This window comes from Amblyraja radiata, chromosome 2 (assembly GCF_010909765.2).
Source record: "Amblyraja radiata isolate CabotCenter1 chromosome 2, sAmbRad1.1.pri, whole genome shotgun sequence".
In the NCBI taxonomy this organism is placed as follows: Eukaryota; Metazoa; Chordata; class Chondrichthyes; order Rajiformes; family Rajidae; genus Amblyraja; species Amblyraja radiata.
This window is the reverse complement of record NC_045957.1, coordinates 68,771,765-68,797,382: the sequence shown is the minus strand read 5'-3', so window position 1 is coordinate 68,797,382 and position 25,618 is coordinate 68,771,765. Positions and strand designations below refer to the sequence as shown.

Genomic DNA, 25,618 nt, shown 5'->3' with positions numbered 1-25,618 from the left:
TGTGTTATTATGTGAAGCCTGGATCGCCACAGCGCAGAGGGAGAACAAGGAGGGAAGAGACAGAGACTTTAAGACTTTTGCGTCCATCACAGTGAGGAGGTGCCTGGTGAACTCACTGTGGTGGATGTTAATTCGTGTTTATTGTGTGTTTTGTTATTTATTATTATATGTATGACTGCAGGCACGAAATTTTGTTCAGACCAAAAGGTCTGAATGACAATAAAGGAATCTAATCTAATCTAATCTAATCTAATCTAATCTAATCTAATCTAATCTAATCTAATAATCTATTAGTCTCAGAACGAGTGGGAACCATGGCTGTGTAGGCCAGTCGGGAACTACCAAAACGCCTGAGGCAGAGTCCTGCTCGATCTTAAGCAAGCACCAACTGATGAGGCAAAATGGGTGAGATGCATATAAAAACATTCACCCCAGTGTAGCGAGAATGCATCTACCGCTACTGCCCCTGGGTCTGGTTCCCATGAAACATACTTTGGTGGCTGGTGATTTAATCTGGATGCAATCAAATCAATATCTGGTACGCCATACCGAGCGACAATATCATTAAATATTTCAGGATTCAACATTCATTCTGTGTTGTGATTGAATTTTCGTGACCTGGTGTCCGCCACCATGTTAAATCTACCTGGTAAGTAGATAGCTGAAATCCAGATGTTTCTTGTAATACACCAATGCCAAATAAGGTTAGCCAATTTATCACATGATGCCGACTTGATTCCACCCATGTGATTAACGTATGCTACTGCTGTAGTGTTGTCAATCTGAAGCTGAACATGCAAGTCATGCATACTAGTACAATACACCTTTAAGCCATAGAGTGCTCCCAACAACTCTAAATAGTTCCCATTCTAAAAAGACTATACTGCACATGTGAATGTGAGTTAATCGTGATCCGACATCATCCATCGATCTGATGTTATTCGTCGACATTTGTGCAAAATAAGTGTCATCTATTAGCAACTCGTAACTAGTCCACACACCCCGTGTTTCCGGAAAGAACCAGACCCACCTACCTCCATGTTTAACGGTGGTCTTATGGTAAGCCCAAAGGCCCCTGATGCGGGTTCTGTTTCCATCCTCAGGTTCTAATTCCATCCTTGAATTGGAGGATAGGACTGCTGGAGTGCATGGATTGCACATTTTCTCTCAGGGCCGGCTTGGCATTGGCCTAAAAGACCTCTGCCCAGAGAATCAGCTTTCAAGCTGCCACCAGCTTCAGTGAACCACTTACTGCCGATGGAGTCATAGCGGTGTTGTCGCCGAAACGGTGAGGCTTTTGCTCGTCGTAGGTACCTTGACTAGTCCGACAGCTTTACTTCCTCATCCAGGTTTTTTACCTGTTTGGCTAGGTGTTCTTCAAGGAGAAGATTCGTCGGCTGGACATTGTTGGCCTCGCCATCCATAGTCTCCCCAGATAGCGCTGTTCACTGCCGGCACTTTGTTCCTGTACTGATGTGACGTGAGGTCGCTGATGCTTACCAAGCTTGTAATGTGAGGTGAACTCTGGACCCTGGTTTTCTGCCATAGGCTGGAAGCCAACTCTACCTTGCAGCGGCTCCTCCGTTTGCGTGGATATCGCAACCCTTGATGCCATGATAGAATTCTTGCACCTCACGCATGCACTCCATTATGTTTCACGGACATACTTCTGAGTTTGGAGTCTGTCACACACTGACTGCCTACGCTCCCCTCCTCAGAGAGGGAGATATAATGCAGCCCTGCACCAGGCACTGCTGCAGGTTCCCGACAAGACCTGCACTGATATGGCCCCGTCCACAAACCATATCACGATGGACCATCTCCTCAGTGGGTTGAACGCTCTGCGGATGCATCCATGCTCCACCTGGGTAAGCGTCCGAGGACGTACCCATGGAGGGGAACCCTCCTTTTTTCTTCCCTTCGCTCCCCTTCTCAGAGAGGGAGATATAATTGTAACTGATCCATACATGACATGTTCTGAAAAGAACCAGTTCCACCTACCTCCATGGTTGTCGGTGGAAACTTCTGCCCCCAAGTTCTGGAGGGGAAGAATGTTGGAGTGCGCCAATTGCGCATGGTTGGCAAGGGCCGGCTTGGTCCTCGGCCTGAACCAGCTTCAGCGAACCGTTTGTAGGGGTGCTGCCGCCGATGTGGAATTTTGCTAGTCGGTTGGGCTTTAATGAGGCCCACCGTTTTTGCCTCGTTGTCCAACTCTCTGACCCGTTTTGATAGGTCATCACCGAACAGTAGATTCGGCGGTTGCACATTGCTTGATTTGCACAGTGCCGCAAACTTGGGGTTCAGGGTAGGACGGATAGCACTCTTTCTGAGACAGTTTATTTCAAAATGTGCATTGCACATTAGGGCCAGCATCCTGCTGCACCTCAGACAGGGGCCCACCATCGACCGACCTAGCGAAAGCTGTAATGCCTGAAGCGAGCAGCTTTAGTATCTTCTGGTCCCTCACTTCCTGGGCTCTGATACCTACACCCATGTGACCCCAGATAGGGTGGTTCACAGCCGGCACTTTGATCGAGGTACAATTGGCGGGTGTCTCGTATTTTTTGGAAGTTTCTTCCATTGTGAGGTCTTGCAGCTGGTGTGAGGCCATGTAATTTATAGTCATGGCCAGGTCTTCATCCAGCGGTTCCCCAGTTCCGGTCGATATAGCAAATTTAGATGCCATGCTTGGCACCCCTGGTTTGCGGCCTCCTTGCCTTGAGGTATGCTCACCGGCTATACCTCCGACCTCGGAGTCAGAACAAAACTGACCCCGTATGCTCTCCTCCTCCGAGAGGGAGATATTATGCAGCCCTTCAACAGGTGCCGCTGCCATGGGCCCCCGAGGAGACCTGCGGATATCAAGCTCCTCTTGCTGGAGCATATCGTGATGGAGCATCCTCGCCATCAGGAGCTCCATCCTGGACAGACGCCCAAAGACGCTATCCATTGTGGGAGGGGACCACTCCTGGCCCGACTCACCCGAGTCAACGGGCCTTACTGACTTCTTAGTAGCTTTCCGTCCCACCGGAGTAGCCATGGTGCTTTCAATCGGCACCAAGTCGGAAGCCACTGGCCGTGCCACCAGTGACTCTGAAGGCAAGATGGATGGCCGCCCGCTACCCACACTCCCGCAGTCTTCTATAGCTGCTCTCCCGGTGGCCCGCCTCGACCTTCCCTTAGTCATTTTCTCCATGGTCCGACTTGCTCCTGCAACAAGATTTACTGACCGCAGAAAACTACCTCAACTAAGTTTAAAACTTACCTGAGGGTTTTAAAAACTTACCGCTGATGGAGCTACACGCCTGCCAGCCCGTCGTTGCACCATGCGTCAGACATAATGATGCGCATGCGGACTGGCGGGGCTTCTTCACGGAATCACTCACGTGACTCCGAAGTAAAATTGAATTTAAATTTGGTTGCCTGCTGTCTGCTGGAAATGGTATGAAATTGAATTTGATTTTGGTGGCCTGCACATTGCTTGAAATGGTATGAAATGGAATTTGACTTTGGTGCAGGGGCGAATTAACCATTAAGCAGACTAAGCACGTGCTTAGGGCACCAGGGCACCAGTGTCGGTCAGTAAGATCATTAACACTGTCACATGTTTCCTGTTGTGGAATATTCTCGACTGACCTCTGTGCCTCAGACATGATGTGTGCAATACCCTTGGAAATCTAAGACCACTGCACTGGTAAGATGTCAAACAGCTTCAATTATCCTTTATTTAATTAGTATACATAGTCGTCTCTTATCTGTCGATCTTTTTTGAGACTCTTTGTGTCTACTTTTGCCTGATTTAAGCTATTTTTTGTTGGCGAGGTGCAGTCATAGCATGTGTTTAAAAGTAAAATGATGGAGCCAAATTCAGTTGTCATGACAGTCATTTCAATTACCCTCTTTGCCCCTTTTTAATTTCAGCCCCATGTAAACATCAAAAATCAAGCGTGTTCAGTTGAGTGGTGCGCAAAAGAGAAAACGTGCAAAAGAGAATGAGCAAAATAATCTGTCTGTTGTAGCCAAGACAGGAAAGCTGACAGATTTCTTCTTACAAACTGCAGAGAAAGATGATCCAGATCAAAACCAGTGTCAGTCTTCAGAGACAGCAAGTGAATCAAATCTATCTCCTTCATCAGAAACAGGCAGTGTTGGTGCAAGGCCAGATTTTCATGATGACGTTGCACATGATGAAATGCCACAACCTGGACCTAGTTCTACGACAAGATGTGTAAATGCTTTTGAACTGTCCAAGGAGTTTAGAGAACTGACCAAGGATGAAATGAACAAAGCTAAGGACCCAGGGTTGTGGGATGAATTTTATGGTGATGATGTGACTTATTGGGTTGCTTGTGGACCCAGTGAATGTCAGCACCACAATGGGCCATTTGACAAATCGTGTCGCAATTTCATCAGTGGGAAGCCAAAGAGATACTGTTCACAGAAAATCTTTTTTGGAATAAAAGCCAATGGTGAACACTACAAGAGAGAATGGCTGTTGTACTCTCCTTCAAAAGGATCAGTTTACTGTTTTGTTTGTAAACTATTTGCGCCCAAAGGGTCAACGCATTTTGCTAGAAATGAAGGATTCAGTGACTGGCGAAACACTGCTGTAATTGACAACCATGAAAAAAGTACAACTCACCGAGATGCCATGTTGACATATTTAACTCAGAAACAAGGCTTAGGCAGCCACTGGAAAAACAAATTGAAGAGGAGTACAATTACTGGGAGAATGTGCTTTGGCGTGTTGTAGCAGTCATTTGCACACTGGCTGAACGAGGATTGGCATTCCGAGGAAAAGTGGTAAAATTTGGGTCTCTCAATAATGGGAATTATTTGGGGCTACTCGAATTGATAAGTCAGTTTGACCCATTCTTGGCACATATCACGGTATGGCAATGCTGGAAAAGGCAACCCTTCGTACCTGTCCAAAACGATATGTGAGGAACTTATTGAGTTAATGGCAAAGAAAGTGCACTCCATCATCATTGACGAAATTAATGTTTCTGGGTACTTCAGTCAGTCTGTGGACTCAACGCCTGATCTTTCGCATGTTGACCAACTGAGCATAGTGCTCAGATACTTGCAAGATGGACAGCCAGTTGAACGATTTATCACATTTTTGGAATTACAAAACCACACTGGTGAAGCTATGGCACGGCAGGTGTTGAAGTACTTATGTGATGATTGTAAATTGGATTTTGCTAAATGCAGAGGGCAGTCATACGACAATGCTGCCAACATGTCTGGACGTTACAATGGCATGCAGCAAAAACTTTTGGATGCAAATCAGTTTGCCATTTATGTACCCTGTGCAGCTCATTCACTAAATTTAGTTGGACGAAGTGCTGTGGATTGCTGTCAAGTTGCAGTAGATTTCTTTTCCACTGTACAACTGCTCTACACATTCTTTTCAGCCTCAACTGCTCGGTGGAGAATTCTCAAAGATTGCATTGGAAATGAAAAAGTGTTGAAATCACTTTCAGAAACCAGATGGGAAGCACATGCTGTGGCAACTGCAGCAATTATCAACTCTTTCTTCAAGATTCTGGAAGCTTTGGAAGATTTATCAGATGACCAGTTGCAAAAAGGTGACACTAGAAGGGAGGCAAAGAATATTGCAAACAAGATGCAAGAACTGGAATTTGTGTTCATGCTGAGTTTTTGGAATGCAACTTTAGAAAAGTTTCATAGAACAAGTCAACTTCTTCAAAGTGAAAATGTGATCTTGCAAACATTTGCAGATTTGTATTCATCATTGGCAGACCAGTTGCACACATCAAGAGATGAGTTTGAGAGATTTGAATCACTTGCAAAGAACATGCTCCCTGATGTAGAATACAAAGCAACTCAAATGCGTAAGCGTATAAGAAAGAGAATGCCCAACGATGGAAATGCACCAGAGGTCATTCTCAGTGCCAGAGACAAATTCCGTATCTCCACTTTTTATGTAATTGTTGAAAAGTTAGAAACGGAAATGAGGAGGAGACGAAAGGTGTACACTGAAATAGCAGACAGATTCTCTTGTCTGACAGATGTTCCTAATGCCACCCAACAAGGTGCTAATTCCCAATTATCAGAAAGTGAAAGGTACTCAAAGACTTGTCAGACACTCATTGATGCTTGTCCAGATGACATGAACAACACTTTGTCTACAGAGCTTCAGCAGTTCCATTCATATGTTCTTCATAAGTTTAAAACAACCAAGAAAACATCTTTCACTCACATGGAACTTTACAACACAATTACAGAAGACAAACTAGAGAGTGCCTTTCCAAATGTTGAAATTGCCTTAAGAATATTTTTAACATTAATGGTCACCAACCGTACAACAGAGAGGTCTTTCTCACAACTGAAACGTGTAAAAAACCCAAATAGATCAGTTATGCTTCAAGTTATGACTCGACTCGCTGTGTATATTAACAATTCATGCAGACATTCTGAGAAGCATTAATTTCGAGGATGTTATCAGTGATTTTGCGAAAATGAAATGTAGAAAAATGCCTTTCAGGTCATGAATATTGGAACTTTGATACATTTAACTTGTGAAAAATTAAAATAGATGATGTATTGCATTTTTGTAGAACTTTATGTAGCCCAAGCTTGGCTTAGTTTGTACAGTATATTGTGTTATCATATTAATAAATTTTTGTACTGCTGCAACCTGCATTGTATATCTGGTCAGACAGGTCAACAACTAAAATGGACTGGGTCAGTGTGAAAAGGAGGGGGGCACCAAGATTGGTCAGTGCTTAGGGCACCAGTGAGCCTTAATCCGCCCCTGCTTTGGTGGCATGCACTCTGCTTGAAATGGTATGAAATGGAATTTGAATTTGGTGGCCTGGACTCTGCTTGAAATGGTATGAAATTGAAATTGAATTTGGTCGCCTGAACTCTGCTTGAAATGGTATGAAATTGAATTTGAATTTGGTGGCCTGCACTCTGCTTGAAATGGTATGAAATTGCATTTGAATTTGGTGGCCTGCATTGCTTGAAATGGTATGAAATGAATTTGGTGGCATGCACTCTGCTTGAAATGGACTGAAATTGAATTTGAATTTTGTGGCCTGTACTCTACTTGAAATGGTATGAAATTAAATTTGAATTTGTTGGATTGCACTCTGCTTGAAATGGTATGAAATGAATTTGTTGAACTGCACTCTGCTTGAAATGGAATTACATTGAATTTGAATTTGGTGGCCTGCACTCTGCTTGAAATGGTATGAAATTAGATTTGAATTTGGTGGTCTGCACTCTGCTTAAAATGGTATGAAAGTAAATTTGGATTTGGTGGCCTGCCCTTGAAATGGTCTGAAATTCAATTTGAATATGGTGGCCTGAACTCTACTTGAAATGGTATGAAATGGATTTGAATTTGGTGGCCTGCACCCTGTTTGAAATGGTTTGAAATTGAATTTGAATTTGGTGGCCTGCACTCTGCTTGAAATGGTATGAAATTGAATTTGAATTTGGTGGCCTACATTCTGTCTGAAATGGTATGAAATTGAATTTGAATTTAGTGGCCTACATTCTGCTTGAAATGGTATGAAATTGAATTTGGTGGCCTGCACTCTTCTTAAAATGGTATGAAATTGAATTTGGTGGCCTGCACTCTTCTTAAAATGGTATGTAATTGAATTTGGTGGCCTGCACTCTGTTTGAATGGTATGACATTGAATTTGAATTTGGTGGCCTGCACTTTGCTTGAAATGTTATGAAATTGAATTTTAATTTGGAGGCATACATTCTTCTTGAAATGGAATGCAATTTAATTTGGTGGCTTCCACTCTGCTTGAAATGGAATGAAATTGAATTTGGAGGCCTGCACTCTGCTTAAAATGATATGAAATTGAATTTAGTGGCCAGCACTCTGCTTGAAATGGTATGAAATTGAATTTGGTGGCCTGCACTCTGCTTGAAGTGGTATAAAATTGAATTTAATGTCCTGCACTCTGCTTGAAGTGGTATGAAATTGAATTTGGTGGCCTGCACTCTGCTTGAAATGGTATGAAATTGAATTTGGTGGCCTGCACTCTGCTTAAAATGGTATGAAATAGAATTTGGTGGCCTGCACTCTGCTTAGAAACATAGAAACATAGAAATAGGTGCAAGAGGAGGCCATTTGGCCCTTCGACCCAGCACCGCCATTCATTGTGATCATGGCTGATCGTCCCCTATCAATAACCCGTGCCTGCCTTCTCCCCATATCCCTTGACTCCACTAGCCCCTAGAGCTCTATCTAACTCTCTCTTAAATACATCCAGTGACTTGGCCTCCACTGCCCTCTGTGGCAGGGAACTCCATGAATTCACAACCCTCTGGGTGAAAAAGTTTTTTCTCACCTCAGCCTTAAATGACCTCCCCTTTATTCAAAGACTATGGCCCCTGGTTCTGGACTCGCCCAAAATTGGGAAAATTTTTCCTGCATCTAGCTTGTCCAGTCATTTTATAATTTTATATGTTTCTATAAGATCCCCCTCATCCTTCTAAACTCCAGTGAATACAAGCCTCGTATTTTCAATCTTTCCTCATATGACAGTCCCGCCATCCCAGGGATCAACCTCATGAACCTACGCTGCACTGCCTCAATCCCAAGGATATCTTTCCTCAAATTAGGAAACCAAAACTGTACACAATACTCCAGGTGTGGTCTCACCAGAGCCCTATACAACTGCAGAAGAACCTCTTTACTCCTATACTGAAATCCACTTGTTATGAAGGCCAACATTCCATTAGCTTTCTTCACTGCCTGCTGTACCTGTAAGCCAACCTTCAGTGACCGGTGTACAAGGACGCCCAGGTCTCGCTGCACCTCCCCCTTACATAACCTAACCTAACCCCATTTAGATAATAATCTGCCCCCTTGTTTTTGCCGACAAAGTGGATAACCTCACATTTATCTATATTATACTGCATCTGCAATGCATCTGCCCACTCACTCAACATGTCCAGGTCACCCTGCAACCTTCTAACATCCTCTTCACAGTTCACACTGCCACCCAGCTTTGTGTCATCCGCAAACTTGCTAGTGTTGCTCCTAATTCCCTCTTCCAAATCATTAATATATATGGTAAACAGTTGTGGCCCCAACACCGAGCCTTGCGGCACTCCACTCGCCACTGCTTGCCATTCTGAAAAGGATCCGTTCACTCCTACTCTTTGCTTCCGGTTTGCCAACCAATTTTCTATCCACGTCAACACCCTACCCCCAATACCATATAACCATATAACCATATAACCATATAACAATTACAGCACGGAAACAGGCCATCTCGGCCCTACAAGTCCGTGCCGAACAATTATTTTCCCTTAGTCCCACCTGCCTGCACTCATACCATAACCCTCCATTTCCTTCTCATTCATATGCCTATCCAATTTATTTTTAAATGATACCAACGAACCTGCCTCCACCACTTCCACTGGAAGCTCATTCCACACCGCTACCATTCTCTGAGTAAAGAAGTTCCCCCTCATGTTACCCCTAAACTTCTGTCCCTTAATTCTGAAGTCATGTCCTCTTGTTTGAATCTTCCCTATTCTCAAAGGGAAAAGCTTGTCCACATCAACTCTGTCTATCCCTCTCATCGTTTTAAAGACCTATCAAGTCCCCCCTTAACCTTCTGCGCTCAAGAGAATAAAGACCTAACTTATTCAACTTTTCTCTGTAACTTAATTGTTGAAACCCACGCAACATTCTAGTAAATCTCCTCTGTACTCTCTCTATTTTGTTGACATCCTTCCTATAATTGGGCGACCAAAATTGTACACCATACTCCAGATTTGGTCTCACCAATGCCTTGTACAATTTTAACATTACATCCCAGCTTCTATACTCAATGCTCTGATTTATAAAGGCTAGCATACCAAAAGCTTTCTTTACCACCCTATCTATATGAGATTCCACCTTCAAGGAACTATGCACAGTTATTCCCAGATCCCTCTGTTCAACTGCATCAACCATGTGCTCTAATTTTAGTCACCAGTCTCCCGTGCGGATCCTTATCAAAGGCTTTCTGAAAGTCTAGATACACTACATCCACTGGCACCCTTTCATCCATTTTACTTGTCACATCCTCAAAAAAATCCAAATTAGTCAAGCATGATTTCCCTTTCATAAATCCATGTTTACTTGGACTAATACTTTTACTGCTATCCAAATGTCCCATCATTACCTCTTTAATAATTGACTCCAGCATCTTTCCCACCACCGAGGTCAAGCTAACTGGTCTGTAATTCCCCGTTTTCTCTCTCGCTCCTTTCTTGAGAAGTGGGATAACATTAGCTATCCTCCAATCCACAGGAACTGACCCTGAATTTATTGAACATTGGAAAATGATCACCAATGCGTCCACTATTTCTAGAGCCACCTCCCTGAGGACCCTGGGATGCAGACCATCAGGCCCAGGGGATTTATCATCCTTCAGTCCCATTAGCCTACCCAATACTATTTCTCGCCTAATGAAAATTTATTTCAGTTCCTCTACCCCCTTAGATCCTCTGTCCTCCAGTACATCTGGGAGATTGTTTGTGTCTTCCTTTGTGAAGAAAGATCTGATGTACCTATTCAACTCTTCTGCCATTTCCTTGTTGCACATAATAATTTCACCCGTGTCTGCCTTCAAGGGACCACATTTGACTTTGCTACTCTTTTCCCCTTAACATATCTAAAGAAGCTTTTAATGTCCTTCTTTATATTCCTGGCCAGCTTCCCCTCGTACTTCATCTTTTCAGCCCATATTGCCCGTTTTGTTTCCTTCTGTTGTCCTATGAAAGTTTCCCAATCCTCTGGCTTCCGGCTACTCTTTGCTGTGTTATACATCTTTTCTTTTAGTTTTATTCTATCCCTAACTTCTCTTGTCAGCCACGGTTGCCTCCTACTCCCCTTAGAATCTTTCTTCCTTTTTGGAATGAAATGATCCTGCGTCTTCCGGATTATGCCCAGAAATTCCTGCCATTGCTGTTCCACAGTCATTCCTGCCAGGATCCCTTTCCAGTCTACCTTGGCCAGCACCTCATGCCTTCATAGTCCCCTTTGTTCAACTGCATCACTGACACTTCTGATTTAGCCTTCTCCTTCTCAAATTACAGATTAACACTAATCATGTTATGATCACTACTTCCAAGTGGTTCCTTTACCTCGAGTTCTCTTATCATATCTGGTTCATTGGACAACACTAAATCCAGAAATGCCTTTTCTCTGGTTGGCTCTATTACAAGCTGCTCTAAGAATCCATCTCGGAGGCATTCTACAAACTCTCTTTCTTGGGGTCCTGAACCAACCTGATTTTCCCAGTCTACCTGCATATTGAAATCCCCCAACATCACAGTGGCGTTACCTTTGTTACATGCCAGTTTTAACTCCACTGCAACTTACACCCTACATCTGGGCTACTATTTGGGAGTCTGTAGATAACACCAATTAGTGTCTTCTTGCCTTTACAATTCCTCAATTCAATCCACAGTGACTCTACCTCGTCAGTCCCTGTGTCTTCCCTTGCAAGGGACTGAATTCCATCCCTCACCAGCAGAGCTACCACCCCCCCCCCCCCTCTGCCCACCTGCCTGTCCTTACTATAGGATGTATAACCCTGAATATTAAGTTCCCAGGCCCGATCCTCCTGCAGCCACGTCTCAGTAATCCCCACAATGTCATATCTACCAACCTCTAACTGAGCTTCAAGCTCATCTACTTTACTTCTTATACTTCGCGCATTCATATACATTACTTTTAATTCCTTACGCATCTCACCTTTCACACCGATCCCTATTACACTTGGCCATACTCTCCTATCCCTTTGTGAGCTTCCTTTCCCGTTAATTCTGGGGTCATTAACCATCCCTTTACTCTCTTTCCCTTTAACTCTGTCCTCGACTATCCCATTTGACACCCCACTCCCCTTATTCAGTTTAAAACTACCCGTGTAGCAGTGGCAAACCTGCCTGCCAGAATGCTGGTCCCCCGCCTGTTAAGATGCAATCCGTCTCTTTTGTCCAATTCCCCCTTACTCCAAAACAGATCCCAGTGATCTAAGAATCTATTACCCTGCCCCCTGCACCAGTTCCTCAGCCACACATTCAGGTCCCGTATCTCCCTGTTCCTGCTCTTGCCAGCACGAGGAATAGTATGAAATTGAATTAGAATTTTGTGGCCTGCACTCTACTTGAAATGGTATGCAATTGAATTTGCATTTGGTGGATAGCACTCTGCTTGAAATGGTATGAAATTGAATTTGAATTTAGTGGCCTACATTCTGCTTGAAATGGTATGAAATTGAATTTGGTGGCCTGCACTCCACTTGAAATAGTAGGAAATTGTATTTGGTGGCCTGCACTCTGCTTGAAATTGTATAAAACCGAATTTTGTGGCCTGTACTCTGCTTAAAATGGTATGAAATTGAATTTGGTGGTCTGCACTCTGTTTGAATGGTATGAAATTGAATTTGTTGTCCTGCACTCTGCTAGAAGTGGTGTGTAATTGAATTTGGTGGACTGCACTCTGCTTGAATGGTATTAAATTGAATTTGGTGGCCTGCATTCTGCTTGAAATGTTATGAAATTGAATTTCCAATTGGTTGACGTCACTCTACTTGAAATGGTATGAAATTGAATTTGAATTTGCTGGCCTGCACTCTGCTTTAAATGGTATGAAATTGAATTTGAATTTGTTGGCCTGCACTCTGCTTGAAATGGTATGAAATTGAATTTGAGTTTGATTATTTTTCTCTTTCCCTTCATTGGCTCCCTGTGAGATCCAGGCCAGGATAGACTTTCCCCTGTTACTGTGATCTGTAGAAAAATATGAAAAATGTCTAAAATTGATTCTTCACCATCTCCCCCTCTCTCACAGAGTCTCTCACCTGTTTTGAGCAGAATTTCTGGCAGTTTCTGAGCTGCCAGCCCACCAGCACCTGAGTGACTGAGCTGCCAGCCCACCAGCCCTGAGTGACTGGGTTGCCAGCCCATCAGACCTGAGGACTAAGCTGCCAACCTACCAGGCCTGAGTGACTGAGCTGCCAGCCCACCAGGCCTGAGTGACTGAGCTTCCAGCCCAATAATCCATTCAGCCCACCATGTCCATACTAGCCCTCTAGAAACCAGTCCCTTCAGCTAACAAAACCCATACTAGCGCTCCAGAAAGCCCCCCCCCCTCTCCACTTCCCACCAATATTGGAATTGGTGGAGAGGTGGAATAATGCGTTGGGGACCAACCCTCCCCTGTGAACATGGGACCCAACGGGTTCCACTTAGTCTAGTATATAATAAAAGTGTAGCATACAAAATATGCTATAGATATTCCACGTGGCAGTTGATTTGGCCAATTGGTTGGTTCAAATATTGAGACAAAAGAAACTGCAGATGCTGGAATCTTGAACAAAACACAAGTTGCTTGAGTTATTCAGCTGGTCAGGCAGCATCTGTGGAGAGAATGGATAGGCAACGTTTCAGGTTTGGACACTTCTTCAGATGAAGACCCTACTTCTGAAGAATGGCCCCGAGCTGCAACACCACCTTTCCATTCCCCCCACAGATGCTGCCTGACCCATTAAGTTACACCAGCACTTTGTGTTTTGCTCTTTGTTCAAACAATGCCGTCTGCTACATTTCAAAGCCAAGTAAATTGCAAACAAATGGAAGTAATTCAGAATAGCTACTGTAATAGTCAAATGGTCCCTCAAGCTTGCTTTGATATTCAACAAGATCATGTTGATTTGAACTTTGACCTGGAAAACTGTTGATTTGTCAAATTATGTCCTTCAGTGTGCATAAAATTACTTGAAAACGTTGGTTATTGTATGCAATCCAGTGAAATTTCTATACCACTGGTGCAAACAATAACAGTTCATAGGAAATCGAGTGGTGGAAAGGACACACGTGCAATCTAGAAACATCATGATATTATTATAATCTTTCATTATGTTTTACTATTTAAAGGGACTGAGCATTAACATCAGTCACTCACCTACCTGGGATAGAACTGACCACATTTCATTTTACACGGTATGTCTAAGCACCCAAGTCGGAGGTGTATTTTAGAATTTTATCTTGAAAAACATGTTGGAATGATTTAATTAACTGGGTGAGTGGATCACAGAAGGGATTCCTGTTAGTAGTTTATTCTCCCATTGAAAACAATAGCAAAACAGTTGTATTTTAAATGACAGATGATACAGGCTAACATATACTTTTTCGCCTGCAGTTAATTGCTATCATAAGTGCATGTAACAAAAATAACAATGAAATAAATTTTGGTGTCAAGAAGGATTACTTTAATGAAATGTCTGAACATTAAATTAAAACAACATGGGCACTTCAGAAAGGTCCAATCTATGCTACAGAACTGTGCAGAAATGTTTGCAAGTTAGAATATTTGATCCTGACTCTCATAACAGCATAAGAAGGGGAGGGAGGTGTCGGAGATGGTCCATGAGAATTTGAGTGCAAGATGGAAATTGGTAGTGAAGTTTGCAGGACCATCTCCGACAGCTTCCTCCTCTTTTTTGATCTCACCGTCTCCATAACAGGGGATAGACTATCGACTGATGTCCATTTCAAACCTGCTGACTGCCACAGCTATCTAGACTACATTTCCTCCCCACGTCCTGCTGTAAAGACTCTATCCCCTACTCCCAATTCCTCCATCTCCGCGCATCTGCGCCCAAGATGAGGTGTTCCATACCATGAAATCTGAGGTGTCCTCATTCTTTAGGGAATGGAGGTTCTCCTGTTCCATCATAGATGAGGCCATCACATGTGTCTTCTAGGTATCCCATAGCTCTACTCTTGCTCCTCCCCCCCCAGTCGAAACAGGGACAGAGTTCCCCTAGTCACCTTTCACCCCATCAGCCATCGCACACTGCTCGTAATCTTCTAACATTTTTGCCACCTCCAACGGGATCCCACTACTAGTCACATCTTCCCATCTCCACCCCTTTCCGCTTTCCGCAGACTGTTCCCTCCGCAACTTCCTGTTCACTCATCCCTTCCCACCCAAACCACCCCTCCCCAAGTACTTTCCCCTGCAACCACAGGAGATGCAATACCTGTCCCTATACCTCCTCCCTCGACTCCATCCACGGATCACAGCTCTCCTCCCTTCCCTAGACTCTCCTAGTCTTCCTGGTAGTTTCACTGTTTGTTTCCCTTCGTTATCACCTCTTCTTCAGCCAACAGTGGACCATGTGGGCTCCTTGGCCATTGGTGTCAACTCTGATTTGTTCTGTACCTTGTTATACCTCTAATTTCCCTCCCCTAACTCTCAGTCTGAAGAGAGGTCTCGAGTCGACACGTCACCTATTCCTTCTCTCCAGAGATGCTGCATGACCCACTAAGTTACTCCAGCATTTTGTGTCTATCTCCGGTGTAAACCAGCATCTGCAGTTCCTTCCTATACATAAATAGTTCAACAACAGTTTATGGAATTTTGTCTGTAGCCATTTCTTATGTACGTATGTTCCTAGCCTAATCTTTCCTAACATAGTTTGGTCTTTAAATGACTTCCCTCACGAGATCCATACTTATTCTGCTGCCCCTCATCCTCTGCTTTGTTATGTATATTACTACACCTGACTCACCCCAGCAGTGTACTAATAGAAGCATTGGTGCACTTTTTCCTATTTACAGAACATCATCTTACCTTAGTTTTGCTTCAGACCACAACTTCAAATTCCATCCTTAGATGGGCTGTTTAAATACTGGAGTTATGACCATACCGTGTGGATCCACATGAAGCTTGCTATCATTCAAACCTCAAGTACCAAAACAATAAATTATCAAGTTAAAAAATCTACTCGGGCACTGATATCAAAAAGATAAACACTGGAGTTGCTGAAAATCTGAATAAAGCCAAACAATGCTGTAAATATTCTGCAGTTCAGGCAGCACATGAAAAGAGCGAAGCAGTTAACATTCCCCCTCTTCCTAGTGCCTTTCGTCAGTACTAGCAAAATGTTTTAAGTTGCAGAGAAAGGAGGTGGACAGGGTGCCTCTGGTAGGAATGCATTGTAAAAGAAACTGAAGGTTACAAGTAGTGGTAGTTTTGATTGAGAGAGGTCTCTTTTGATTACCATGGTGATAGTAGGAGCTTGTATCATTTGAGGCATATCTTTACTATCAATCAGAATACAATCAGGCTGGGAATTTTGAACCCTTCTGTCCACAAGGAGCTGACAAAATACACATGTCTACATATGGAGAAACAATTTTCCGGCTCCTTGATAAAGAGCATACTTCCCCTGTCATTGTGGAAATGAGATGAACAACAATTTCATCCAGACAGTCCCGCTATTCAATACCTTCATGTACTGTACACATTTATTAATTGTTGCAGTAAACCTTTTTTCTCACACCCAGTCAAACAATCTCTCAGTCTGAAGAAGGGTCTCGACCCGAAACATCACCTCTTCTGTTAGTCCAGATATGTTGTCTGACCCGCTGACTTTCTCCAGTTTTTTGTGTCTATCTTCGGTTGAAACCAGCATCTGCAGTTCCTTCCTATGTAGTCATATTCTTCATGACTGATTCAATCTCCCACTGATTTGTTCCAGTTCTACTCTTGACATTAGACAGTGAAGTCCCCCAGCCAGAGTATTATAGAGTTACTGAGCAAACGGGACGGGACCTTTGGATTAACTTGTCCATGCTGACAAGTTGCCAAACCGAGCTAGACAAGTTGTAATCTGGCTGGAATACATGTTTCAGTGTGGCACATAGTTTCTCGACTGGACCATGAGAAAACTCTTTAATTTTATTACATGCCCCAATGTTAGTAAAGATGATTTTGCACGGTCCATTGATTGTATGTACCTTTGAGTCCATAAATGAACTTAGGCCAATGTTGAGTGGCATGTCTAATTTTATTTTAATTATATTTTGACAGCTGCTACCACTATATGGCTTACTAAATAGTTAAATATACTGTAAGGGTCTGAGGTTGCATATAAGCCAGCCCAGGTAAGAATAATAAATTTCCTTTGTAAAGTGTATTAATGAATTTGATGAAGTATTTCTGATCAAACTTGGCGTCATACACGATGCTAGCTTTGTTTTGAATTAACCTGACATTAGGCAAATCTAACAGTTGTTTCAGGATACAAGCAGCAGGATAGATTGAAGCGATCCATTTGAGGTCATAATTAGATTATTTCAAAAGTCTTTTGATAAGGTGTCGCATAATTAGTTCAAAAATAAGAATTCATGAGTTGAGACCAACATAATAGATAGAGATTAAAAAAACAATTGAAGGAATTTAGCAGGGCAAGCAGCATTTGTAGAAGCAAAGGGATGTTCGGTGTTTCGGGTTGAAATGTCAGCCATCCTTTTGTCTCCTGATTCCAGCATCTCTAGTCTCTTGTGTCTGCATGTTGGATAGAAGACTGAATTTTTAAGCTGGTAATGTGTTACCACTGGGGTAGCATTAGTAGCAGTATCATGCCTTTCAGCAATTTGAAATCTGTATTAACGTTTTGATGAAGGGATGGATCTAATGTTTGTTGCATTAGACAAGAAGGTAACAGACGGAACATAGAAACATAGAAAATAGGTGCAGGAGTAGGCCATTCGGCCCTTCGAGCCTGCACCGCCATTCAATATGATCATGGCTGATCATCCAACTCAGTATCCAGTACCTGCCTTCTCTCCATAGGGGACATAATGTAGAAAAGTCAGAAGTCAGAATATTTTTACATGGAGTGATGCTACCAAATGTTGATACTTGGATGGTTTTAGTTATACAGAATATTAACATATATGTGCCACAAATAATTCAGAAATAAAATGGTACATAGAGATTGAATGCATTCAGATTGCCTCTTAATCATTTTACACTCATTCTTTAGCTCTGCAAACATTTGAGGAATAGAATGGTGTTTTTAGACATACAAATGTTTTTTGGCATTGAACGAGTAAAAATCAAAAATCTGCAGAAAACCCTGGAAACTCCCACACAGTGCTTTGTGAGAGAACTGACAATTTAATGTTCCAGAAATGGTGCCCTGAAGCATTTGATGTTTTAGTTGTTAGACAGCAATTTTTAAATTGCTAGGAATCCTCTGTAATTCCCGGTATTATCTTTTGTAAAATTAATTTATAATACAGGCACTTAGTTGTTTACAAATAAGTTTGTTTGAAAACCAAATATATAGACACATTAGCCGCAGTTGCAATCTAATTGCCTAACAGTCAAGTGTTAGAATAGATGAGGTCATCAATATCGCAATGAGGTTTCCAGTCCTGCATCGAAATGTTGTCACAGAACATGAGTGATTGATTTGCAGAGCTGACCTTTTCATTCATCTTTCCAAATCTTCATTCATTACAGGGAACTATTATGAAGGACATGGTTTCATTCATTTATAGTTTAAAAAATTCAAAGTTTATATACCTCACATAAATGCAACACAACTTTATCTTCATATCTATCTCAAGATGTCCCCTGCAAAAATATCAAGACTCTCTTTATGTCTTTATATTTCAACTTTATTAATCATGAATACGGCTATAATATCACTTAGAAAGGGACTGGACTGATTTATGGTCTTTATATGACTGTTCTCCTATAATGAGAGCCTCAAGATTAGTCGTGACTTGAAATGTCTGAACAAAACACTGGTGGAATTATTACTATCGTCTTCTTCAAATTTACCAATCTCTACCCATGTATTTCTTTGCTCTTTTGTGGGTTTTATATGAAACTTGATGTCAGGTGCTTCATTTGACATTTACAGTGCCTTCCATTGGCAACTTGATTATGCTTGTCAATAGTGATAATTTGCCAAATAAAAACTGTTTATTCACCACACCGTATGGACACCAGCTTTTCTCAAAATAAATATTGTAATTGGATATTTATGCTGTGGGAAATATAAAAGTCCATTGCCCATTTTATCCAATATTGCATGCTGTAACTTTGCTTAGTTCTAGAAGCTAGCATCTGCTTCCAGGGTATCATTGAACACGTGGACAGATAGCACAGGAGATGGTTGTTAGTGCCAACAATCTACATCCCAGTTTTCCCTTTGGACTGATACACACAAATGTTGTGGAGATAATGACAGGAACTGACTGATCTTCCTTCCATCTGTGGTAGTTTTATGCCAGCATAAAAAACGAATACACACATGCAGCCATCCTTTCAGGGTGAAACAGGAATCAGTAAGGCAAAGGGCAAACCGATAATAAATTAGTTAACCTGAGTTTATTCCCCAATATGTTGCGTGAACAATCTCATTTTGCTTTTTTAACATGTTCGTGAGCTGTGGTGGTCTCTATTTAGAAAAAAAAAACCTTGTCATCTCAAATGTATGTTCTATTCACATTAACTTGAAATACTTAAAACAGATTATGTGGAAATATGGAAAGTATGGTATATAAGTAACATTTGATGTTGCTTTTGAAATCAGTGGTCAATGTGATAACGCTGAAAAGTATAGATTTTGGCGCATCATGGGTACGATCTATGAAAATTCTTTGGATGGAGGCTCATTACTAGTGGACAAGCATTGGCCTCCTGCCCAAGGCACAAAGTCACCACATACTTTGAGTTGCACTATTTATGGCCTGGTTACCAAATATACAGTAACTGATAATTTATTGCATTATTGTTTAACCTAGAAACATAGAAAATAGGTGCAGGAGTAGGCCATTCGGCCCTTCGAGCCTGCACCGCCTTTCAATATGATCATGGCTGATCATCCAACTCAGTATCCTGTACCTGCCTTCTCTCCATACCCCCTGATCCCTTTAGCCAGAAGGGCCACATCTAACTCCCTCTTAAATATAGCCAATGAACTGGCCTCAACTACCTTCTGTGGCAGAGAATTCCAGAGATTCACCACTCTCTGTGTGAAAAATGTTTTTGTCATCTCGGTCCTAAAAGATTTCCCCCTTACCCTTAAACTGTGACCCCTTGTTCTGGACTTCCCCAACTTCCTGTAAGTCTGCAGCAAGAAATAATGTGTTTATCGTAATCCCGGTGCATGTGGCAATTAAACACATTCAACTCTTGACTCTCCCTTCCTCTGGCTACATTGGTCAATGTGCAGCACACTGCAGCATCCCTAGTTGGCAAAGTCCACAGGACTTCCTGAGACTGATGGAGACCATGAAATCACATATTTTGAAGACTGTCATTTTCTGCAACAGTTGCTGATTCTGCAGTTGGAGTGTGGAATGGTCTGAGTAGCCAGGGAAACCTAAAGATATATGTAACCTAAAGATATAACCATCCAGGCAATTGCAGGCGCTGAAGATATTTGCAGTATGAAGCAATTATTCTCAGAAATAAAACTTTCTCAATGAGGAAACACTTCCGACGATCCTCAGCCATCTGAACATTGAGGGAGTGGAAAACTTTCCTGTTGGTGAAAAGGATTATCAATAGGAATGCTGTGGAGATGTGTGCACATCCCAGTGTCTAAGGTGCCTCTCTTTCTTCCATGAAAATCAAAGTAGATAAAATCATGTTTTTGTGGAGACAGTGTCTAGGTAATCTCTCAGCGATCGGCAATTTGAATGACATGCCTATTGTAGCATTGGCTACAGCATGTTAGCCAATTAGAATGCTTAGTAATTATAACCCTGCCTAATTGTAACATTCATAGTATAAGATCTTGCCCACTGCCTGCCAGTCTGAGTAGCAGTGTGAATGTGTGATGATCTGCTGTGTAGTTAATTACCTGAACAATAAAGATGCTTGTGTTTCAACCTGCGTGAGTTTGAGATCTTTACATGGTGTCAGACTGGGTCTGCCCTGTGTCTGTTTATCGTGATTTATTTCGTTTACCAGTTTTTATTTTCGTGTTTTTTTGTGCTTTGGGAACATGGCTAGATCTTGTCGAAAGCCTAGCCCGCTTGTGTTTGATTCTGATATTGCCGAGCGATGGAGAATTTGGAGAAAGATTACTCTCATTATATATGCATCGTTCACCGCAACGATCCCGACGATTTGAAGGCTACGCTATTGTTGAATTTAGCGGGTCCGGAGGCTATGATCAATGCTGACTCGTTTGAATTTGCACCTGCCCAACTGGATGCGAATGGACAGGTATTGGTGCCAGCAGAATCTATAGATAACTCGATGGTGTTACTGAGAAAGTTCAGAGTTCTAGTGTGACCTACTGTCTAACAGAATCCTTGAGAGGACAAGATTTTTGCCCGAGTGCAACAGCCTGATGAACCTGTTGAATTATTCTTCAGTGACCTGAGACACATCAGTTTTCAATGCAGGTTTGGTGAAATAACAAATGAGCTTGTTCGAGATAAAATTGTGGGAGGAATGAGTGACCAAAAGCTGCGAGTTGAACTATTACGAAATGCAGACCTGACTTTAGATCAGGCTAGTCATGCTCGTCGGATGGCTGAGACTGTGGCACCACTGGCTGAATATGATAGCGCGAATGCTAATCAACAACTAAATGTGAATATGGCTAGGTACTCTCCACAAAGATTTCTTAATGCATCTAGCAAGATTCAGAATATGCCTAACACGAGGTGCACTAACTATAACTATTTACACCCCAAGGGGCGCCAATTTTGCATAGCACATGGGAAAGTATGTCAGAAATGCAAAAAAACAAATCACTTTGCTAATTGTTGTCGTTCTAGTGGGAGTACAGCTCCAAGGTCAAAGCTGCACCTGATTCAACAAGACTTGTAAGATTCAGATTCTCATGAACAAGGCGAATCTTCCCATGGGAACGACTCTGATAGCTCAGACACTGGGCCTGCCATACTTTCCCTAAACCTGCGCACCACAGGCAAAGTTACTGATCCTGCTGTGACCATGATGGTCAACAACAAACCACTGATCGCCAAAGTCGATACTGGTGCCCACGTGAACGGCATATCACTCAAAGTGTTCAACAAGATAAGAACCACTGTGCGCATGAGAAAAGACTCCTCCACTTTACATGCTTACGGAGGGGAAATTCTTCACCCACTGGGCAAAGCCGATCTCAAATGTACCATCAATGAACAGACCAAGGACTTGTTATTTTACATCGTTCAGCCTAGTTCTGAAACCCTGCTAGGCATCGATGCGTGCCATGACCTGGGTTTGGTTTATTTTGGACGTGCTGTTCAAAAACTCTGTTTGACAGAGGAACCACCAAAACAGGTGCTATCCAACTATAAAGATTTGTTTGACAACCAACTCAGCAAACTACCTACAACATACAAGATCATTGTCGACCATGCAGTCACCCCGATCATACGCGGCCATCACCGTGTCCCGCATGGTATGCGTGAGCAAATACACGATGAACTTAAACATATGGTCTCCATCGGGGTCCTCGCCGAAGTCAGCGAGCCCTCTGATTGGGTTTCTACCATGGTTGTCACCACAAGGAAAGGCAAGAAGAAGTTACGCATCTGCATCAATCCTAAAGATTTGAATACGGCAATCAAACAGTGGCAAGATGGCGCCGCATGCACAACGTGAGGCTCTGCGTCTCCGTAGATTTTGTAATTTAGTTATTTTCCTATTAATCATTACCTTGGTTTTCGCCCGGAGCACCCGAGCGAAGACTCTATACGGCCGTCAGGAGCTACTGGAGCTCGGCCGTCTCTGCTTAACGAGCCCCAGAAACGACTTTCAACTGCCGCCGGAGATCGCCAAGACACCGTGGTCTAGCGGGCCAGCTCCCCCGACAGGAAGTGCCCGGAGGCGGCGCAGGGACCGCAAACAAAGACGTGGGAAGCGGGGAGGCCATCGAGCTAGGCTGAAATTAAATCCTCACCAGCCAGCTCTGCCCAGCATTTTCCTCGCGAATGTCCGGTCCCTGGTGAGTAAAATCGACGAACTGAGGCTGCGGATCACCACACACAGAAGGATCGCTGACTGCAACGCCATGGTCTTTACTGAAACATGGCTCAACGACAACATCCCAGACAACGCCATCGAGCTGGAGGGGCGCACTGTCTTCAGGGCCGACAGATCAGTGGAGGACTCCGGTAAGACCAAGGGCGGCGGATTGTGCATTTATGTGAATAACACATGGTGCACGGACGTTGTCAGGATTGGTAGTCACTGCTCTGCTGACCTGGAATACCTGATGTTAAAGTGCAGGCCCTTCTATTTGCCCAGAGAATTCACATCGACTGTTATCACTGCAGTTTATGTACCCCCGGACGCTAATGCCAGGCTAGCAATGGAAGAGCTGCAAGCTGCTATCAGCAAACATCTATCTGCTCACCCAGAGGGGGCATTTATTGTTGCGGGTGATTTCAACCACTCCAACCTTAAAACTGTACTCCCCGGGTTCCATCAGCATGTTTCCTGCCCAACCAGAGGAAACAATATTCTGGACTTAGTTTATACTAATATTACTGAAGCCTACAAAGCCCTTCCCCTCCCCCACCTTGGTCAGTCTGACCACCTCTCTCTGTTCCTGCTCCCCAAATACACACCTCTGATCAGACGTGTGAAACCTACCATGAGGACAGTGAAGGTTTGGCCTGAGGGGGCTGTCTCTGTTTTACAGCAGCAGTTTCAGCAGACAGACTGGAGTCTGTTTGCTACTCAGTCCACCTTCAATTCACAAGTGGACATCAACTCATACACCTCAACAGTTATGGACTATATAAAATTCTGCACCGATAATGTCACTACCCACAAAGAGATAAAGACCTTCCCTAACCAGAAGCCGTGGATGAGCAGGGAGGTCAGACTCCTACTAAAGGCTCGCGATGCCGCTTTCAGATCTGGCAACGCTGAGGGATACAGCTCATCCAGGGCCAATCTGAAAATGGGAATTAGGAATGTCAAACCCAATCACAAACGGCGGATTGAGGAGCACTTCCAAAACAACTCTGACCCCAGGCGCATGTGGCAAGGAATCAAATCCCTTGCCGATTACCATAAAGTGAACACCCCTCCCCCAGACAACGCCACCCTTCCTGACGAGCTAAACCATTTCTATGCTCGCTTTGACCGGGACAACAAAACCCCAGCCATCAAAGTTGCTCCACCCCCGAATGAACAACCCTTCAGTCTCTCCACCTCTGCTATACAAGATGCACTGAGCAAGGTGAATGAGCGCAAAGCTGCCGGCCCCGATGGCATCCCTGGCCGGGTGCTTAGGGCATGTGCTGGACAACTATCCCAAGTCTTTACCGACATTTTCAATCACTCACTGGCCCAGGGTGTTGTCCCCACTTGCCTCAAGACATCAACCATCGTGCCAGTGCCCAAACAGTCAGCCACAGGGAGTCTCAACGATTTCCGCCCAGTGGCACTCACCCCTGTCATTGCTAAGTGCTTTGAGCGGCTGATCTTGGCTCACCTCAAAGCCAGCCTCCCCACCACACTGGACCCCCATCAGTTTGCCTACCGGGCCAACAGGTCTACAGAGGACGCCATATCGGCGGCCCTTCACTCTGCCCTGACCCACCTGGACAACAACAACTCCTACATCAGGTTGCTGTTCATTGATTTCAGCTCTGCCTTTAACACTGTCATCCCCGCCAGCTTGATCACCAAACTCAGCGGACTTGGCATCTCCACCTCCCTCTGCAACTGGACACTGGATTTCCTCACCGACAGACCACAGTCTGTCAGGGTCAACAACCTCACCTCCTCCACTATAACACTGAACACCGGCGTGCCACAGGGCTGTGTGCTCAGCCCTCTACTCTACTCCCTCTTCACCCACGACTGCATCCCTAAGTACAGATCCAACGCCATCATTAAGTTTGCTGACGACACCATGGTGGTAGGACTGATCAGTGACAACGATGAGTAAGCCTACAGAGAGGAGGTCCAGCACCTGACAACCTGGTGTGCCAACAATAACCTCGTCCTCAACTCCAAGAAGACGAAGGAAATTATTGTCGACTTCAGGAAGGTCAGAGGAGGCAGTCATACCCCCATCCATATAAACGGGACCGAGGTGGAGCGCGTCTCCAGCTACAAATTCCTCGGGGTACATATCTCGGAGGATTTGTGCTGGTCCCTCAACACCTCCAAGCTGATCAAAAAGGCACAGCAGCACCTTTACTTCCTGAGGAGGCTCAAGAAAGCCCACCTGTCCCCCCAGATCCTGACCAACTTCTACCGCTGTACCATCGAGAGCATCCTGACCACCTGCTTCACGGTATGGTACAGCAGCTGCACTGTTGCGGACAGGAAGGCACTACAACGGGTGGTGAAAACCGCGCAGCACATCATCGGTGCCCCGCTCCCTGCCATGGATGCCCTCCACCGAAAACGGTGTCTGAGACGGGCTGGGAAGATCATTAAAGACCCCTCCCACCCCAACCATGGACTGTTTGCCCTCCTCCCATCAGGGAGGCGGTACAGGAGCCTCGGGTCTCGTACCAGTAGGATGAGGAACAGCTTCTACAATTATACCATCACATTGCTGAACTCGGAGTCCCGCCGATAGATTTCTCCGGTCCCTACGTCCCCATTGTTTAATTATTCTGTATTTTTGATTATTCTGTATCTTCTTTTTTTAAAATTTCTATATGCACTACTACTACGGACTGACGCAAAACTGCATTTCGTTGTACCCATACTCAGTATTTGTGCAATGACATTAAAGTTGAATTGAATTGAATTGAAACGGCAACACTATCCAATGAGGACCATCGAAGATGTTGCAGCACAAATCAGTAATGCAAC

The 25,618-nt window shown here is 43.7% G+C and overlaps 1 protein-coding gene and 1 long non-coding RNA gene across 2 annotated transcripts; one reads left to right on the top strand and one right to left on the bottom strand.

The window, feature by feature from the left end:
* The first annotated feature begins 3,291 nt into the window (after positions 1 to 3,291).
* Positions 3,292 to 6,454, top strand: LOC116985095 (zinc finger MYM-type protein 1-like). Its single transcript, XM_033039504.1, is given in 4 exon segments — positions 3,292 to 3,330; positions 3,947 to 4,658; positions 4,661 to 4,877; positions 4,879 to 6,454. Coding segments are annotated over 4 exon segments (2,544 nt in total).
* A 267-nt stretch (positions 6,455 to 6,721) lies between these two features.
* Positions 6,722 to 23,787, bottom strand: LOC116984362. The gene is made up of 3 exons (XR_004415000.1): positions 23,776 to 23,787; positions 18,492 to 18,493; positions 6,722 to 6,784 (listed from the first exon to the last, which is right to left on the bottom strand). It is a non-coding gene; the product is annotated as an uncharacterized LOC116984362 (long non-coding RNA).
* Between the last annotated feature and the right edge of the window lie 1,831 nt (positions 23,788 to 25,618).